Below are 21,255 nucleotides of genomic sequence, written 5' to 3' on the forward strand. Positions count from 1 at the left end.
ATAGAGGTTATGTAATAGCAGTGACCGAAGCACTAGGTATGACCAGTAGCGCTCCTCCTCCTGTAATGTAGTGGTGCTCATTGTCAGATACTGGGGTGTCCTGCCACTCCCACCTGTAACATTACGTAGAGGTCATATTTAATAGTAGTTAATTGAACAATGTTTTACACTATTCCATATTCAAATAAAACTTTTGTTAAGACGTTTGTGATTTACAATTGTGAAAATTACGTTTAGTCACCACAGAAAATAATATGCGACGCACAAATTTTATTTGAAATATAAGATATTAATTCCTGCAAAACATGTATGGGAACCAACCAACCATTGTTCAGATATTTAGTTGACAAAACAATGTTTTCAATGAAGAATTGATCGTCGAAGAGAGGAACTAGGGCTTGTGTAGGGTATGCTAATGAGCTCGGCCAAGCACCGACAAGTTATGCAAATAATTCACTCCAATTATTCCATCAGACTGTCTCCCAGGCTTGTCATCCCCGCCTCACCATTACTCCGCCCCAGCTATACTCCCCTTGCCCCCTGCCACCCTTCACCTACCTACCCCTTGCCACCCGCAGGAACCTGTCATCTCATCCTCGTCATTACTTCTCTTCCCTCTGCCGCACGGGTTCGTCACAACAACTTCCCATCCAGACAATCAGTAGTTATCACGAGTATGCCAATTTATACCATGCAAATACAAACGGTCATCATATATTCAAAGGATTACAATGAATTCGTAAAAAACATCTTTATTCGTGGAATATTCATTCCCCTCTTCCTATTCTACTTCCTACCCACCCTTTCTGCTTCTCATGTCATTCCCACACCTTTCTTTCTACACATACTTCGTCTCGTTCTAAACAATACTCACAAACTCTTTGGCAGCTCTTATCCATCAACTATTTTTTCATCCCTTATCTCTCTTAGTTATTTTAAAATTCTGGTCCTCTGTGGATAAAACAATTATTTATCTTACACTCTTTTACCTCTACAGTAAATTTAAATTAAATTTAATTTAAGTTTAAATTTAAAATTAATTTAAGTTTTCCTCAATAACCGTTATAGAAAAGGCAAATATGTCTGAACTAAATCTCGTGTGGTTTATTTATATTTATTTTACATAAAAAGTATGTAAAATTATAATAAATAATCTCTAAAATTATTTCGTTAATCTTCAACTCCGTTATTATGTCGTCGTTTGTAAATTATTCAAATTCAAATAATATTCAGATGAGGTTATTCTTAGTCGACCTATGCTAATGAATGCCCTATGCTAATTTTGAGATGTCGCAGAGGAATGGAAAACGACAGAGAGTATTACTTTCAAAACCCTTGCATTAATAATATTACTAAATAAAATTTATTCCATAACTTTAATATGTACGCATTGGTTTGTCTCATTTGTAGATATATTCTTTGATCTTTTAGGTATATATCAAGTTAAAGTCTATTAAATGTTCCTAAATACATACAATATATTATTTTAACTTTACTAATTAATTATGAATGCAGATTTATATTTCCAGGGACACTCACTTCATACTCTCATTTAAGGTTTATTTGGAGTTCAGATCAGTGCACGTAGAATCATAAAAGCCAACTGTTGAAACATTTACGGACATCTTCACAGATATAGATTTTAGATAAAACTATCATGAATAAAAATAAATAAAATAAAATTTATGTAAAAATGCATTCTTTACATTCTAAAACAACACACACCTATTGTAGGCTACAATACTATCACTTTAATACCTTATTATAATAATAAAATAATGACTCCTTCTACATATGAGAACATATGTGTATATTGCTTCATTAACAAGCTACAATGTGACATAATGTACAATTAGTTTGCAAATGCAATTTCAGTTTGATATTTTTTAGGTAAGGATATAACACAGAAAAAATTAACTACTGGTTAGCTTAGGTTGTTATGAAAAAGTTTAATTTTACATAAGCATTGACTATTGGATACTGAAGTAGACATCCCATCTACAGGGTTAATAAAAAGTCTGGAGACCCCCTGTCAATTTTTTGTGGCTCACACTAGAAAAACTAAACTCTGCAAACCTTTATGGCATGTTATGAAGTACTTTTTGGGTATAACTGCTACTTCGTGTTCATCACCGAAATGGTGGATTTTGGGGGAAACTCAAAAACTTCTAATGGTAAGACCCATAATTTTGAAGGTGCTGATAAAAGATAACTAACAACTCAAACTAAAACATAGCAGTCAATTAAAATTCTTAGAAGTGAAATTTAACTTACAGCTTTCCAAGTCTGCAGACCGGCTGTAAATTTTGTAATGGCTTACACTAGAAAAACTAAACTCTGTACACCTTTGTGGCATGTTACGAAGTACATTTTGAGCTTAATTGCTACTTGGTTTGGAAAAATGGAGGAATTTTGGGCAAACTCAAAAATTTGAAATGTTAAGCCCCATTGAGTGACACCTCATTTTGATGGTGGTGATAAACGAAAACTAACAATGCAAACTAGAGGTCTCTATCTTAACACAGTAAAATACGGCAGTCAATTGAAATACTTAGAAGTCAGAATTAAGTAATAATTGTTATTAGATACCTAACCTCTTATATTCCTTCATTTCGAGCAATGAAAAATACTGGCTTCAGTAGAAGTCTTCAGTACAAAATTTGTAACCTTGTAATGAATACTTAAAATGAGTCATCAATGATGCTTTAAAAAATCAAATATTAACTGTTCCCAAAATGTTACGTAAGAAAAGTGTTAAGTTAATAATTCTGATTTCTAAAGATTTCAATTGAGTGCTATATTTTACTGGGTTAAGATCAATGAAACCTGTAGTTTGCGTTGTTAGTTTTCGTTTATCACGACCTTTAAAATGAGGTGTCTTTCAATGAGGCTTAACATTTCAATTTTTTTAATTTCCCCAAAATCCTCCATTTTGTATATTAGTACTAGTGTTCGTAGTTATTTACAGAGACTAGCTCTGTGACTTATGGAATGTTGGACCAGAGCCTGGAATAGGCCCTAGCCTGTCTGAGCCCTAACCTATGTTTGCTGCGACAAAAATTGACTATGATGATTGTTGGAAATGATTTCTGGGGACCAGATGACGAATACGGGTGTAGGCACATGACCCAGGCTGTAATCCTCTTAATCACGGTCGGTTGACCTGTCAGTTCTAGCACAGAAAACATATAGTAGTATGTTTTCTGTGGTTCTAGGTTGGTGTCGAACGGTTCCGCATCATACCGTGCATAGCCGAACTGTTCGCGGCTAATTGTTAGCTCTATCACAGTCGCTGTCAAAACGTATCGTTTGTAGGTTAATTTTAAATTTAATTTAACTGTCATAACTTAACCAAACTAACCAAACTGGCTGATAATGAAAAATCGAATGAAGGTTTACTAATCAAAATAATAGTTTTGTTCACAAAATAAAATTACAAATGCCTAAAATTCAATTTTATATTTTTTAAATTACAAAATAAAACTAGTATATCCTAACCAACCCAACCAAACTTGCTGATAATGAGAAAAATCGAATAAAGGTTTACTAATCGAAAAATAGTTCTGATCATAAAATCATAAATGTCTTAAATTCGAACAAAAGATGTACAGTTAAGAAGTAATCGCATTCTAACCGAAATCTTTTACAAAAAGTTAACGCCTCCAGTGGGATTCAGAATTCTCGATTCCCCACCCCTCCTCCGGTGACCACTACCTTCAGGCCATAAATCAGGGGATTAACCCAAACAAAGATCTGGGCCGTTGTCCGTCTCCCGACGAATACCTTTTATCCAACTCAGAAAGTAGCCCAAGCCAGCTTTAATAATTACAACTATTTAACATTTCTAATATTGAGACCTTCCAAACTAACCTATGGTAATTAATCTGATCGAAGTTAAACTCTGATGATTTGACACTGAGAATAGCCTATGCAATATATCTGGTACTAGGTTGAACTGATCCTAGGAACTTCTCCTGGCAAATTAGATTCCTTGACCAACGTGGTTGCAATATCTGACAAGAAAGGAACATTTGCCTTTTTTAATTTTTTCAGCGAAGACGTCTTTAGCATTTGAAAATGTTCATCCAACGATATACCAAAAAGATAGAATAATAAGTAGCTAAAAAACCAAGACTTAAGTTGTACAGGCCTGGCAAAATGAGGGCAAGTTGTCAGGGTGTGCCTAATTTTCCTGGCCTGTACAACGCAAAATCATTCCAAAAGGAGGGTATTTATTTACCCTAATTATACCCACCATGATGGGCTGATATTAGTTTGGTAAATGACTGATTTATCCTCTAGAATGTCTGCCTTGTGGTTGTGCTGCTAGCTTTTAGAGGTTAGCGTATCGGATATCGTTGCAGGAGGGACGGGTTTAATTGCCGGTACATCCTCAAATTAAAGGAGTTTTGACCGATTTCCTTTAAAAGCGTTTGAATTGATTTCACTATAAAAATGCCTCTGGCGTAGACACAAGCAAGCAAACAACAGTAAATACATCAAGCGAGGTGATGCAAAGATAATACACTTGCATACATCTGAACCTACCTGTATTCTGGGGGAGGATACCCTTGAGCAAAACAAGGAAGAATAACCAACTCGTCCTTCCTCGCGTCGAAGGTGAGCAGTCTGTCTCTGTCTTGGAAGAGTGGAGAACTAACTTTTGTTGGTTCTGTGGTTAACAAAAAATATTTATCTCAGTATGCAGTAAATGTTTAAAAAGAAGTATAGTACGTAGATTTTGTTGGTAATATTGAACCATGGTACACTTGTATTAATTTATTAAGAAATCCAAAACACATCACAGAAGCATATTTGGAAACATTGTAATACATTAAACAAAATTGTGGATTAATCATTAATTGTGTGTTCATTTTGGATTAACCATACATAAATAAACAAACATGCCCATATTCAGTTATGCATCACCTAGGTATACCGGCTTTTCAGAACAACTTCGCAATTATTACATAATGAACTATACATTTTTGTAAAGGTAATCCAGCAAAAACTTTCTCTCAGTGTAGTTTAAAAAGAAGTCCAGCTAAAATTTAGGTAGATATCTTCTTATAGGATAACAGACTTACGTTAACCTTTTTTACGTTTTAAGGCCGCAATGATCACATTACATTCGACTATTTATTCAGTTACCCGTTTTCTTGGTATATCAATTATTCAGGATTACTATCGTCCCAAAATGTACAATTTAAAATGGTCACCTTTGCAAACTACTAATGCATTGAACCTACGTGACAATAAATCAAATTTGTTTCCTTGAAATACTTGCCAGCTACATGCAATATAGCAAGCAGCTTTGAATGGCTACTGGTTTTCTAACAAATTATAAGTGTTCTACGATTTTGTTTTGTAAACCCAAAGAGAAGTAATATATGTGGTATAAATCATTACACTTTCTAAAAAAAAACTTAACTTAAACTTAAAACAAAATATTTTTATTTGTACATGGAAGCTGGGAGATATTGCTAACCTTTAGTTATAAGTTTTCACAAACTTTCCATTTACAACATGGTAAAAAATATTACAAAATTCGAATAACTGCTTTCCGTATGGGTACACAATAATACCCCCTGCATAATATTTTAAATATTATCTACTGGTTTCATGTGCTAAATAAAAGTATATAATTTTAATCAGACTGAAAGCTGTGTAAAATGTTTATAAGATCATTCTACGTAGACAAACGTAATAAAATGTAACAGCTTTATATCTCAAATAACACGCACACGTGGAAAAAGAACCAAATCAATATAAATAATATCTAAATTGAATCGATCGTTTCTGCACTTAATATAATAAGGTAAAAAAAAAAAAACACGTTGGTGAGTTTATGGTCATAATAAATTCCTGCATTAGAGTTTTCTTTAATTAAACAGTTTACATTAAAACAAAATAGACATTCAGAAGAAATATACAGTAAAATTCACAAACTTATATGCTCAGATTAAAGTAGGCTAGAACACATTGATTAGTTAAATTGAAAAACTTAAAAGTTACCCAGAGTGGTATTAGGGGTTCGGCGAGCGAATGTTTAAGGTTTTCAGCGATACCTCTGTAGTGTTTATAGATGGCCAAGTGGTAAGTGAACAGACCTTGTTACGGGGCACAAGTAAAGTGCTCTCTCGCGTTTTCATCATAAGATGCTTTTTATTTTACGGTCTTTGCACTTGGCGTTCTTTACATAATATGGGCCGTTCACTTTTTATAGTGGCGAATATTCTCACCTTAGCTATTAATGTCCAACGGAATGTGTTTATATCTATGCTCCATAATAAACTCTCTTTTGCCTTCCCTCAACATTTTATTTTTTTAACTCAACTGACCACTATCTGTGTGGATGGTACAGATCTGTGTGGAGGCCTAAGTTAAAGAATAAGAAACATGGACTAGTCAGTGTTGACCACAGAGTAAAGATTGTTGATTTCGAACCAGAATTGTCTGACTCAGCCCAATATGCTATCACTAATCTAACGTTATCCAGACTATAATAACTTTAACGCACCCCACATACACTTTCATAGAAAGAAACGTTTGACAATCCACTGGTGAAAATATATTTGCCACTTAAATGAATATTCTTATCCGATCGACGTTGAAAGGAACTTAGTAAGTGTCAATAAAGTTTAAGAGAATTTTTACGGCAGAGGGAGAGAAGGGGTGGCAACACGTGACCGTAAACCAAGCAATATTCTCGACCGTTTACTGCCATGACTTAAACTGAGCATCGGCATGACGGGACACGTTCACCGCACTTACTTCGGTCTGGTGCGCTTTCGGCGATCCACCATCAAATTGTTTTATATTTCAACTTTTTCATGCCCTGATTGTTTTCTTAAACACTCAGCTGCTCTTTTTGTTCCGCACCTAAAGTCTAAGTATTTCCCCTCTGTAGCTCCTACATGAAAGTCTACCTAGAATTGTATGAACTTGGCTGAAAATATAAATTTGATTTATTTCTCAAAATTGGTAATACAGTAGTCATACGGAATTTCTTTTGTGAAAAAGGAAAATTAATAGTAGGTAGTTAAAAACAAAAGCTATTTGGATGGTTGTCAGTTATGGTTATAAGTATAAAGAAGATACACTGATTACTAATAAGTACTTTTAGTCTTAATGTTCATAAAGAATCCTACACTAACCTACATCGATTTCATAAAAACCATAGAGCTATCGTTTGCTAAGGAATATCTTGTTTAGAAGCTTTAGACAAACACACGCCTAATATTGAGTTTATAAAGGCAACTTACATAAAGGAAATAATGGAAAATGTTTTTTCCATTGTAATAATGAGACGAACTGCTTGAAGCTATCAATGTACGAGTAGAATTTTCTAGGGGCTTTAAATTTGACAAAGGAAACTTTGTCAATTGCATTGCTGATAATAGGGTTGTTTCAACATTCACAAAATGTATTATGTGTCTTAAAAACTGACATCCCAAAATGTTCTTGAAATATTCGGTTTTGTTCAACTTCAACGTTCTTCAACAAGAAATTCAACTCTTTAAATCATTTTAAACCTAAAAATAAAAAGGTTGCACAAATAAAAAATATCACTACTGAATTACGTGTAAGTGCAAGGCTTTTTTTTCACTTTAGCAGTCAGAAGTTAAACACAAAAAGGTTGAAAACAAAGAAGAGCAAATTATACATCCGTTCGTATGAATATTTTTATTGTTTTACCAAACAAAAATGTGATCATACATTATACAGATGATGAAATTCCTAACATGTAATAGCTTTTCAATAAAACACAACCATATTACCATAGGTGAATTTAATGATATAAATAATATTTAATATTAGAACACTAGCTATTGTACTGCGGAGGTATTTTCAAAACTTGTCTTGAAGATTTCGTCACAACTCTTCAAAGTTAAGTTAGCTTTGCGGAAATTGATCTTGTCCCTCATTCACTGATTTTCAAGGTTTTTTAGGCTCTTTTTTCATTTGGATTATGTATAAAAGTAATTTTTCAGTTAACCCAACCCAACCCCCTAAAATGCTGCATTATTGTAATACCCCAGCCGCAGCAAACCTGCAGACTAAGCGAATTCCATTGTAATATATATACAGGGTGTTTTTTTTTTTTTAAACTTGCATCTTTATTTATGTAAAAACCGCAATATATATAAAAATATGCAGTTGGCGGGAATCATCTATTAACGTAGGGGGCACAATGTTTTTGAATTCAACGTTACATTCACATTCCCCCCCTTTCCCCCCTGCCACCAACTTAATTTTTTTAAATAGCAAAGGTACCCCTTGTGACATATCAAATAAAAGAGCATGAAAAAAGAAAATGTTTGATGAAAAAAAATTGAAAATCGGTTCATAAATTGGTGAGATATTCTCCCCCCCTCCCTTCGAACTTAATTTTTTTTTTAAAGCAAGGTACCCCTTGTGACATACCAAATGAAAGAGCATGAAAAAAGAAAACTTTTGGAGAAAAAAATTTAAAATCGGCTCATGAATTTGTGAGATAATCCCTCCCCCTTTTCCCCTACCTATAACTTGTTTTTTTAATATCAAGGTACCCACCCTTGTGACATATCAAATGAAAAATAAATTTCACCAAACATTTTTTTTTCATGCTCTTTCATTTGATATGTCAAAAGGGGTACCTTGCTTTAAAAAAAAAATTAAGTTAAACAATTAAGGAACCTTGTTGCTATTTAAAAAAAAAAATTAAGTTCCGGGGAAGGGGGGGGGGAATACCTCGCAAATTTATGAACCGATTTTCAATTTTTTTTCATCAAACATTTTCTTTTTTTATACTCTTTCATTTGATATGTCACAAGGGGTACCTTGCTATTTAAAAAAAATTAAGTTGGGGGCAGGGGGAAAAGGGGGGGAATGTGAATGTAACGTTGAATTCAAAACAATTGGGCCCCCTACATCAATAGATGATTCCCGCAAACTGCATATTTCTATCGATTGCGGTTTTTACATAAATAAAGATGCAAGTTTTTAAAAAAAACACCCTGTATATGAAAGTGAACGGATGGTGTAATTGGCCTGTAGGGACCTCAATACGAAAAAGTAAATAGTTCCCAGGTCCAGGTCTTACCATGCGTACTACCATAATAACTTACTCCCTAGATAGGAAATTCGCTAAAAATATAAGAATTATAAAAATGCTATATTATTCTATGTTACTTTTTACCGGTTGTAATGTACTAATGTGTGCCCTACTTTCTTGCATAGTTTATATGGAATATTTTGTTTCGAATACTCTGAAATTATTAAGCTCCTATTGTACACTCTGGTTTAAAAAGACAAATAAATACAATAAATTAGCCTAATATATGCATTTCGCTGGTGCCAGCTGTTATGTTTGTATAACAATGAGGTCACAAGTCAGTTATAGGCATGCTGAGGTGTATTAGGCCGACCATATATCTTACTCCTACCTCTCACAATAGGTTAATGCCTCAAGTTAGTGCCTTGATTTACTACCTCATAGCATCGTCCGGCCTCCGTTTATAAGCCAATATTTATATCGAACTGTGAGAAAGATTACGTTCGAACTATCGCGAAATGTATTGGTGTAAGGCTATTGTAGGTCATCCTAATTAGTTATAAGCCCCAAAAATTATGAAACCAATTGTAAGGTTCTATGAGGGATTTTATATTTAAAATAAAATGAAAATCAGCCAAGAAGAGCCGTTTGAATAGATACTGTAATTAAATCAACATGCAAATTAAAAAAAATAATTAAGATATTTAATGCTTTAACAAACTAACATTTTCTACACATCAGAACAATCCAACTCTGGTAAATATTGATTTCTCCATGACACAAGAACACAAGAACATGTGTTGTTGAACACAAGAATCAATAAAAATCATCCAAAGATAAACAAATAAAAATGTTCACAATATCAAACAGCAGCTGATGACTAATTTATATCACAAGCACACGCCCCCGTGGTGTCAACACCAGCACGACGAACATCAGCAATATGGTGTGGCATACCATCAACCTCTACGCTGGTTTGTGAGAGCTGCCGTGAGACCACACCAGGCTTCCATCTCGTAGTACATAAGGAATTTTTAGGCTTGACAAACACAGGTTCATCAGGTGAAAACTCAGTTCTTAGTTGCTCGTCACAATTTACAGGTTCGCCCTTACACCTCCACCTGTAGCAGAACAATCTAGAGCTTGGTGTCGACTCTTCATTCAAATCTTCTTTTGGTGTTAGATTGTACCAATATACCATTTCTTGAACACTTCTTCTGGTTCTTGTTGCCATTCTCTTTATCGTTCTATGGTTTCGTTCAACGATTCCATTGCCGGACGGACGGTTCACACACCTAAAACGGCGGATAACCCCCCATTCCTCACACAGTTGTTCAATTTGTTCACATCTGAATGTTGCACTATTGTCCATTAATAGTTCTTGGGGTGGACCTCGTTCTGAAAACAGTTCAAGTAAGATTTTTACTACCTGTTCTTTAGTCTCACTTGGGATCCGTCGCCAAATGCAAAACCGACTTGGACCACAATCTATAATTGTAAGAAATTTATATGACCCATAATGAGTCACATCAATCGCAAGCCTGTGCCAATTCTTGTCGCAATCCAAGTGCCCCGGCTTCCATTTGATGGGGGATGGATCAACAGATAAACATTCTTTGCATGATTTGACTACGCAGTCAACGTCCTGTTTACTAAACTCAACGGCCGGGTAACAACGCCTAACTGTGAAAAGAGTTCGATTAACACCAAAGTGATGCAGACCATGGATTCTTTTGACCAACTTTTGTTTATCCTCATCCTCTTCTTCACCCATCATTGCAATACTGGTCTTTTCCTCCTCTCTTGCCAACCACTTTTTAGGAACTCTCGTCAGGCGATCTGCTTTGTTAAATTGCGATTTAACCAGATCCATCCTCACCTTAAGGCCACATTCTGATATGAGGTCTTTTAACAAACCCCACCGTCTTCTTACAAGAGCTTCACCCATCCCATGTGTTTTAATACGTCGGTCTCCTGTTAATATGGATGTTACCCAAGCATAAACGGTGGCCGAATCTGTGACCAAGTATAACTCCTTCAAATTCCATTTCAAAGCTAAGTTCACTCCTTTCAACAAAGCCTCTAACTCAGCTAAGTTAATATGCGCCGAATCATCTTCTTTCCTTAGCCAAGACGCGTCCTCAACTATTTCACCATCAATTTCAATGCAAATACCGATCGCCAAGCTGCTAGCATCACACCACACAGTTCCTTTGTCACTAGATGACACTGCCCATTTTCCAAACACAGGATCCTTTTCTTTTACGCTTTCCATTATATCTCCTAACATTATCTTGATTCGGTTGCCCACCACATCGTCCCATTTCAAATCTGTCAATTGCCTCTTAAGAAAACTGCATGCTGGTCGAAGCCAACCAGCCACCGGGAAATGTCCGATTAACTGCCCACACAAGGAGTACACATCCCTCTTGGTCTCAATTTTATCCAAAGCTTTTATCTTGTTGTCTCTGGTCCACATCAACTTGCCATCTCTTTTTGAGACGTTAAGCCCCAAAACCCTACTTCCATCAAGTGGCTCCACTGGTTTCGCTGACAGCCCATATTTTTCCAACAACTTCTTTACTATATCACCGTCAACAATGTTCTCATTCACCACTATGTCGTCAACATAAGAGTCCGTAGCACTTCGGACTATTGGGTCCATTGACAGCACTTTATTAACAATTTTGCTCATTATTTTCGGTGCGACATTTAGACCAAACCCGAGTCGTGTTAGACAATAATTCTTATCCTTAAATCGGACCACTTGGAATTTCCATAAATGAGGAGCAATATGGATTTGGAGATATGCCTTACGAAGGTCGATAGTGCTCACATGTTCTCCTAGCTTTCTCCACATCCTTAGCTTTTCCCCACAAACCTCACTTTCTGCTGTATGGCTTGAAACATACTGATTTAATTCCCTGTAATCCATTACAGGTCGCACTTTGTCCTTGTTATGTTGCACGACCGCCATTAAAGGAATTAAGCCATCAAACTCCCCGTCATAAGGCTGGAGCCAACCGTCTCTTATCCAATCATGCACTTCAGCGTCAAACGCCTCCCTTGCCTCTTTTGAAATTGAGTATGAAGGTACTTGGTTATTTATCTTAGGTGTTTTACCGCCATCTTTCCAATTCCATTCAACAGTCCATTTTCCATCAACAAATTTCGCATTAAAGTCACAATCATTAATAGCGATCTCATCGTTGCCATTCTCCGAGGTTTCCTTCACGCACAGCTCCTTCTTGGCCTCAGCCATCGCTCCGATACCAACGTCTCTGAACGTAATAGTGCCATCTCCATCAATAGTGACACCTCCCATTGCAGTCACTGCATCCATCCCTAGAAGCATCTGATACCTTGGCAATACACTGGCAACCAAGCAACTCAGTTTGAGCGGAACACCTCTTATCAAAACTTGTAACATACATGTCATGTTACACTCAACTGATTCTCCATTCATCATTATAATCCTTTGACTTACTGGCTTCAGTTCTACTCCATATTTCACTAAACTAGGTGACACAATGCTCCTTGAACAACCTGAGTCCAGCAAGGCACAGCATTTAAAACCCGACACACTTATTGTTAATGTAGGGAGTTGCGCTGAAGAAATTGGGCCACCCGCGCAACATAAGGCAGCCCCATTCACTCGTTTTTTGGAATTTGTGAACATTTTGAGGCATAATGTCCTACCTCCCCACACCGGTAACAGGTTACTTTTGACTCACGATTTAGATGGGGACACGAACGTGCTACGTGGCCTTCCCTCTCACAAACAAAGCATTTTTTAGACCACTGTTTACCAACTTTGAAAACTTTGGCATTAGCCTGTGCAACCGCCCCAAAGTTTGACTCACTGCCCAACAGATTCCTAGCTCTTGTCATTACATCCGACAACTCCATGCTTTGAAGAGAACACGCAGCTTTCAACTGGGTTTGAGTATCTTCTGGCAAGCCATGTACAACTGCGCTCTTAATCCACTCATCAGATACAAAAGGGTCCACCAATTTTGCCAGTCTCTTCAAATCAGAAGCATATACATCTAGTGACTCGCCGGGAAGTAGACGCCTAGCTGTAAATTCTGCATAAGCCTGAAAACAGTTCGCAGAAAAGGCCTGCAGCAATGCATTGGTGAGAGCCTCATAGTTACTCTTTACATTTTCTGCTAGCCCGTCATATACAGAAAATGCTCCTCCAGCCAAAAATAGGGGGAGAACTGTCTGCAAGTCTTTCACCTTTTGGAGCTTACATACCAATTCTAGTTTCTTTAACCACTCACTAAAATCACCACTTCCATCATACTGCTTAATCAAGTCTGAGAACTTAACACCAGTACCTGACATAATGCCGAAATAGCTTGTAATTAAATCAACATGCAAATTAAAAAAAATAATTAAGATATTTAATGCTTTAACAAACTAACATTTTCTACACATCAGAACAATCCAACTCTGGTAAATATTGATTTCTCCATGACACAAGAACACAAGAACATGTGTTGTTGAACACAAGAATCAATAAAAATCATCCAAAGATAAACAAATAAAAATGTTCACAATATCAAACAGCAGCTGATGACTAATTTATATCACAAGCACAGATACTATGTAACAAAATAAATATTTTGACTAGGAAACATATGCTTGAAAAGAAAGTAAATTAAATATAGATTTACAAATTTTTAAAATGTAATAAAATGCCTATACACTAAAAGAACAAGTAAAATCCCATTTGAACTGAAAAAAAGAAAAAAATGATAAAAAATCAACTTTGAGTTAAATTACATTATTACGTTTCAAAAGGGTTTATTTATTTAGAAATTATATAAACAAGTTTTTGTCTTTATTGGTAAATGCCATCTTTATTATACTTTCGTATTATTCAATATAAACTTTATGTTCATGGTTTTAAGGTTTTTTTTAAAAGTTAATAGGGATAATATAATTTACGATAAGCTCAGTATCGACGTATGTTAAACGATTATGAAAGGCTTGTGAAACAGCATTAAAAGAGTCAAAGCTCTTCTTCGGCATGGACATAATTTTAAAACCAGGTTTGCCAATGATTTATAAATAAGTCGACTTGAAAGTCCACAGTAGCTTGTTTCTTTTTATAAAAAACTACAATGATTAGTTTTCATATAGTAAAAGAACAAGAAGTTTGTAAAATAATAATTGTACAATAATTATTATTTTGGTTTAAGCTATACGAATAAAATTTAAAACTTGTAGAATTCACTGACAGAACAATTGACCAGTCAAAGCCATACTCTAGCCAGTCTGATTTATCAAAGAAAATAATAAATTCATCGTCACGTTGGTTTAATGTAATAAAGTAGCTTCAACCTCGGGAATTTCAATGTACCCAGCTCTGTAACATCCGACAATGTATCCATACAACACAATTGACTGTTGTTGCCTGGTACTCACTAACACTTGACATTAATTGGAGATGGTAACAATTCCAAGTTTAAATTAATTAAATTTATTGACATTGTTGCATTTATTTACAACAATTAATAATATAATCAATACTCTGAAACCCTTTCCCCGTATTAACGTTTTAAAATTTAAGACGAGTTCGAATGTTTAGTGAAATAAATTTATATTATTGAAAAACTTACATAACTTATACTAGTGTGCACTGAGAGTGAGAGCATAGTTGCGGCATACATTTAGGTACTCATACCTGTTAATTGTTTTTATATCAAAATATTAAATAACCATTGATTATTTTAGTTATATTCAATATAATCTATAGCAGATGGCATCATTCGATTGCTAAAAAGTTACTGCTGTTTGATTTTAAAATAGTCCACTGTATCAACTGTTGTATAAAAGGGTACGCAAACTTTCATTTGTTATAGTTATATTTTAAATATTAGTCTCTGTCTAGTTTATATATGTTACCCTAAACATGTTTCATGGCGTTATTGAATCCTAATGACTCACATTGAAAATAAAAATCACTTTTTTCTACAATCTACACAGATCTCCTCAAGAATAAATATTTCAAACGGCATTGTTAGGTATAGAGTTTTCTACAACATGTTTAGTTAACCGTGGGTACACGTTACTCACCTGACACTTGTATCCTGGTGTGTCTCACGCTGACTCGAGTCTCTCCAGTGAGACGATGAGTCACTCTACACTCGTAGGTGGAGAACCCATCAGCCTGACCCACGTTGAGTACCACAAGCTCACCACTAGGCAACATGTGGAACTTGCCATCTGGAACATATTACCGTCATAACTGGAATGAGGAAACAATCAAAGGCAACTAGAATGCGAATCTAACTGAATGGAGATGAATTTCAACTGAGTCCCCTGCAAAATGTGATCCCAGGCACCTTTATGTTCGGTTTAACTTCTAAGACGCCAATAAACCAGGGGTATTTTGAGGCGAAGATGGCTGAGGGACATTAAATTATTGATATAGCAGCTGTGTTACTGACTAAGATAAGATGTTTATTAGGACCATGTTTTAAATTCCCAAAGAACAAGATCAGCTCAATTCAGTTCCACTGGAACCATTAAAAAGCTTCTGAATTATCAGAACCGAACTAAGACCTAGTGATCTTATGATTTATTAGCTATCCAGCTAATTAGTTCTGACGAGGACAAAATATTATTAAGGAATACTGACATGTATAGTCTCACGATTAAAGCCAATCGGTCATACTGCAATGTTGGGGATATGGCAGCAAGAGATATTACGGTACAAATTACACACATGGTCCATTTTTGTAAATAAATTCCACGTTTGTGATGGACGCCCAGCTACCTCCTCAGCTTGGGGTTTACAAACTACGTCACTGCACACGGTCTTAGATAAAGAGCTATTCTTGGAGAAATTAATTGAAATGTAAAGGATTCAAGGTAAATAGAAAATCTATCGATTTATAGTTATCTGGTTTCTGGACGCCACTAAACCGGAATGAATATGTTATCATGTAAGGTTGGGTGGTTTTGTTTATAATAGGATTTTAGCAATGAACTACTAGGTTTCTCTTAAACCCTTAAGCCAAAATAAATCAAATGCCCCGCCGCAGCAAACCTGTAGACTAAGTGAATTTCCATTTGCCTGATTGGATTTACACTAAAATGTCTCCTTAAAAATATCACATTTATTCCTTATTTAAATAGAATTAGTTTAACGAGTACGTAGGTTTGCTGCAACAGGGAGGGTAAAAGAGTGTTTTTTCTTTGGTAAGTGTTAAGACTTTTTAAAGAAGTAAATCCATTTTCCAAATGTGATCAAATTATGTTTATAACAAACTACAACAGTTTATTTATTCTCCAAAAGAATAAAATGGGAATTTTAAATTATTTTTTTTATTTTTCTCCATAATCTTTAGGCACATAATAACGCTTCAATATACTTAATTATTTGTTTTCTTAAGGTCTACAAAGTGGTTTGGAAATAAATTGATAAATTTTAGGTTTCTTGGGTCAAAAATGGGAAAATCCAATTTTTACCCCATAAATCCCCGTTCCCATAGTCCGATCATGCTGGGTCGCGAAATCGTTCGGATAAATGTAGGTATACACGTTTATACCAATTGCTCTAGTAATCGTGCTAACGGACACCCACGTATAATATATATATATATATATATTAATTTAGGTGTTCACGCAATAGGGCTGCTGATATATTAAATTATAGTAGTAAATAAAGTACAACCGAGAACCCTAAATATTATATTTTTTTTTATAAGTTACATGTTTCGGACATAAGTCCATTTTCAAACTTCAAATAACATTAAATACTAAAACTTTTAAATACTAACTTTTTTATCTTCAGTCACCAGTTCAAATTAAGTCGGCTGTTGCGACCTATGTTTTGGAACGAAGTTCATCATCAGGCGGGACAGGTTGAAATCTTCAGTAAACGTATGTAGTGAACTGTTAGTAGTTTTAACCAAACGACATCCATTAAACTGAAAATTTCAAACTGTCGCTCCTGATGATGGTACAACTTCGTGCCGAAACCAGGGTGGGTAGAGGGTTGCTCCTGTGCGATGGAGTGTAGGTTGGGTTCTTTGGTGGTAGGGTTATTCTTGAGGTACGAATGGCACGTTAGGTTATACTAATACTACAGGTACATTGTAACAGGTAGAGTGTATTATATGACAGGTAGGGTGGTAGGTAGTGGGTCGCCTTTGTTGGATCCAATCTACGTACTGGTTCTGTGGTAGTAGGGTTATTCTTGAAGGCTACTCACCAATGGTACAATACGTTCTACTAATACTACAGGTACATTGTAACAGGTAGAGGGTATCATATGATAGATAGGGTGGTAGGTAGTGGGTCGCCTTTGTTGGATCTAATCTAGGTACCGGTTCTGTGGTAGTAGGGGTTTTCCTGAGGTACGAATGGCACGTTAGGTTCTACTAATACTACATGGTACATTGTAACAGGTAGAGGGTATTATATTATAGGTAGGGTGGTAGGTAGAGGGTTGCTCCTGTGGGATGGAGTGTAGGTTAGGTTCTTTGATGGTAGGGTTATTCCTGAGGTACGAATGGCACGTTAGGTTCTACTAATACTACAGGTACATTGTAACAGGTAGAGAGTATTATATGATAGGTAGGGTGGTAGGTAGAGGGTTGCTCCTGTGGGATGGAGGGTGGAGTAGTTCCCACTCCACCAATAAGCTCGCCACGCTACAAGGAAACTCTATTACCAGGGTGTCAGGGGTACACTGTTCATCCATTCACCACTTACAGACAACAGCTCTCCTCCACAGGCTTACCTCCGTTATTTTTAGCTCTAAGGGTTTCAAAGGACAGATATTTTAAACATTCAAAATATTAAATGTTTTTTTGAATAGTTAGTTAACTAATACGTACGAGTATTTAATCATTAAGAATGTAAAAGGTTGTAATACCTAACAATACATTTAAGGAGCTATTCATTAATACATCCTTACCAATTGTGATTCTCAATATGAAATAAGCTATATGTTTACAATGTCAGATAGGTATGTTCTATAGAACCAAACCAGGGTTTTGTATGCTGTGAAGTAAGAGCAACAAAATTTAATTTGGCGAACAGTTTTTAATGTTAGCTCAAACTGCTGCCCCTTATAACGTATATAATCACCGAGTTGGTGTTTTATGGGCTTAAACGTGATGGACCTTTTAATAAGAAAATTTGCATTGTACTGAGCTGTTTTTGTTCAATTTATGCTAATGATAAAAATAACTGAGTTATGATTGAAAGTTGATGAGTCGACTTATGTTTATATGAACTCATTGTTGTAACTAAGAATGTATCCATTCGCAGGAGATTATTTTATGAATATGTAATTTTCCATACTTTTTACTGCGACTAGTATATTTTGGCAATTTTTATGTTGTACACGGGCTTGGTAAAGTCACATTTTTGTATGTAAATAGTTGTATGGACATATTCTTAATCTAGGCACTCATGTATGATTAAACAAATAACTACAGTAGTTGGTTCTTGCCAATAGATGTTTATAGTTCCTACGCAACATTTTTATCACTTCAAAAACAAAACCTATAGTACAATCAGGCTGTGTAATATGAAGTGGTGGATCTTAGTTCTACATGTCTGTATTCGTCTTTCCTTTAAACTAAATTGGATAAACTTCCTTCGCTTCAATGTTTTGGGAAAACATATTTTTTTGTAAGCAATGCAATCAGTAAGGGGCTTAACAACCACTTCCACCACCACCATTTGTAAAACATATAGTTTAAATTAAATAAATATTTTGTATATTTTTATACTCGTATCTATAAAAGGAAAAGTAATTATACCATATCTGACAAGAAACATCCCAAGTTCTACTAAAAAAAAAATATATATTTTCCTGTATCAATCGCCTGGTCCAGCGTCCTCGTATCTCCTGTTCCCAGCTCTCCTGCTGGTAGGTAGGTGCGGGTGCGTTCTTCTGGGGTCGCCGGAATTTTATCCCCCTGGAATGATACCTCCTGGGCAAAGCTGACGCCTCTACGAAGTAGTAACCTGAATGGCCAAAAGTTTGTTCGCGGCCGGAATTTTACCCCCGCGGATTTGGAAGTCTAATTAAATAGCCAGAGCGTGATTAATTAGATTACCGATAAAAACCTGAATTTTACCCCCTGTCCATATAACTAGCGTTTAGACAACTGAAGATGTACGGGCCGGATTTTTACCCTCGGATTTTTACCCCCGGAATTTTACCCCCGGATTTTTACCCCCAGGAATTTTAACCCCTGGCCGATTTTAGAAATTGAATGATTGGTTTTCTTATTTCTGTTTTTAATTAATTGTAAACATTTCATTATTTAGTCGCCTATCTTTATTTATTTATATTTTGTAATCTCAACTAAGTAAACCGATTTCGCTGTTTAATTTTGATGTTCGGGATTTGCGTTTGGGGCACACTGTTGGTTAATAAGTATGTAAAATAAACTGAGTAGCTCATTTAAATGATAATTGGGTGAACATTTCTTCTTAAAGAAACAATAAGGCATATTTTGTTAGTGTTACAATACAAACGAAAAACTTTGTTTTACTACGGATGTATAATAAATCGTTAAAGAAATCTTCGAATCAATTACCATTCTAATGTTTGTTTATACGTCATATTAATCAACAGTTGGCTTCAAAGATCGAATCCTGATACTCGAATCTCAAAATTAAAATAAAAAACCTGTTCGATTAGTTGATGTTACAAATAAATTAAGATTAAGATAGGCTACTTAATGATAAAATGTTTACTATTAAATTAAAACAGAATGAAGATAATTAATCATTCTCACTAATTTATATATCTGGCCAGGGGGTAAAATTCCGGGGGTAAAAATCCGGGCCGTGCACTCTAGGTTTTTATAAGTTGATGTGTTCTGATTAAATTCACAACCGTGAAAATATATGTTTAATTCTACGTTTAATCCATCGAGCTGATGTCGCGAAACTCAAAAGTTCGCGGCCAGAATTTTACCCCCTGGTTTGTGACGTTACGTTTGCCCAGGGGTAAAATTCCAGGGGGATAAAAATCCGCTACCCCTTCTTTAGTGACGAAGCCGTCTCGCTCGGAACACCACCCGCCACCGCACCTTCCCCCAACACCGCGCCGCCGTCCAAATGCTACTAGTGTCGTCTGTCGTCTGTGTCGTCTGTCTATGTGTTATTGTGTTAAAAGTAAGCAGTTAATACTGTAATGAACAAACAGTTATTAATTATTGTATTAACTATAGTATTATTAATAATGAATTAATGATTAATTATTAATGAAATGACATTGCAATAGCAGGCACATTTTTATTCTCCAAGTTAAAATTCTTGTATTTTACATTTCAGATATTTCACGTTAGTTAAATCTTTCACTTAAATAAAAATTTTTAAACTTGAGCACACACACACACATATACCCCAGATATATTCATTGATACCATTACCCACAAACATATCCCATGCTTAGTAACTTTGTCACAAATAAACAAAATAGGCCTATACAAAATTTACACTAAGATATTTCCTCATTTGAAATAGCCAAATTGTAAAGTTAATTTTGTTGCTCCAGTTTCCAAGATGAAGGCGCATGTAAATACTGTATTCATTGTAAATAGATAATATAAATAGTTATGTAAATAAATGTACATATATTAATTTTGGATGATAAGAAATAGGTTTGAAGAACTTCATTAGTCAACATAAGGTATGTTACTATTTATAAAATGCTCATGGCTCTATATAAGCCTACCTCTAAATTTAATATGGCATTTTAATACAATTTTCTTCCTATTTTTGTTATTTAATGAATGGAAATAACAAGTAATAAGTTTATATTTAAGTTACGATATCAATTTAATGTTTATTTTCACTTATATAGGCTAGGTATTAGTAGTTTTTAATAATTATTTTAGAAATAATTCAAAAAACACATTATTTAGACCTATTTAACATTAAACGGCTAGCCTACTTCGTTCATATCAGTATTTATTAAAGGTGGTTTTAAGCAGATTGAGTTTGACACTGTCATAACAACAACAATATGCCGCGAACACAGCTGTTTCCAGACAGCTGAGGAGCTGAGAGCTGACAGCAGTAGTGTTTGGACGGCGGCGCGGTGTTGGGGGAAGGAGCGGTGGCGGGTGGTGTTCCGAGCGAGACGGCTTCGTTTCTGTTCGTGCCTGATCCTCCCCACGCAGCTAAGCTTGCTGTCCACCATAACCCCAAGGTACTTGGCAGTATGAACG

General features: G+C 35.4%; 1 protein-coding gene across 1 annotated transcript in view; it reads right to left on the reverse strand.

Moving 5' to 3' along the window:
* Positions 1-7: 7 nt before the first annotated feature.
* LOC128998910 (cell adhesion molecule Dscam2-like) overlaps positions 8-21,255 on the reverse strand; it is a 149,113-nt gene continuing 127,865 nt past the window's right edge. The window contains exons 6-8 of the mRNA XM_054425266.1: positions 15,125-15,274; positions 4,549-4,672; positions 8-113 (exon numbers count right to left, since the gene is read on the reverse strand). Coding sequence (XP_054281241.1) covers positions 8-113; positions 4,549-4,672; positions 15,125-15,274 — 380 coding nt within the window. The remainder of the gene's footprint in view (positions 114-4,548; positions 4,673-15,124; positions 15,275-21,255) is intronic.

This window comes from Macrosteles quadrilineatus, unplaced genomic scaffold, assembly GCF_028750875.1.
Source record: "Macrosteles quadrilineatus isolate MER2022 unplaced genomic scaffold, UCM_ALF_1.0 Scaffold_7__1_contigs__length_78375512, whole genome shotgun sequence".
Lineage (NCBI taxonomy): Eukaryota > Metazoa > Arthropoda > Insecta > Hemiptera > Cicadellidae > Macrosteles > Macrosteles quadrilineatus.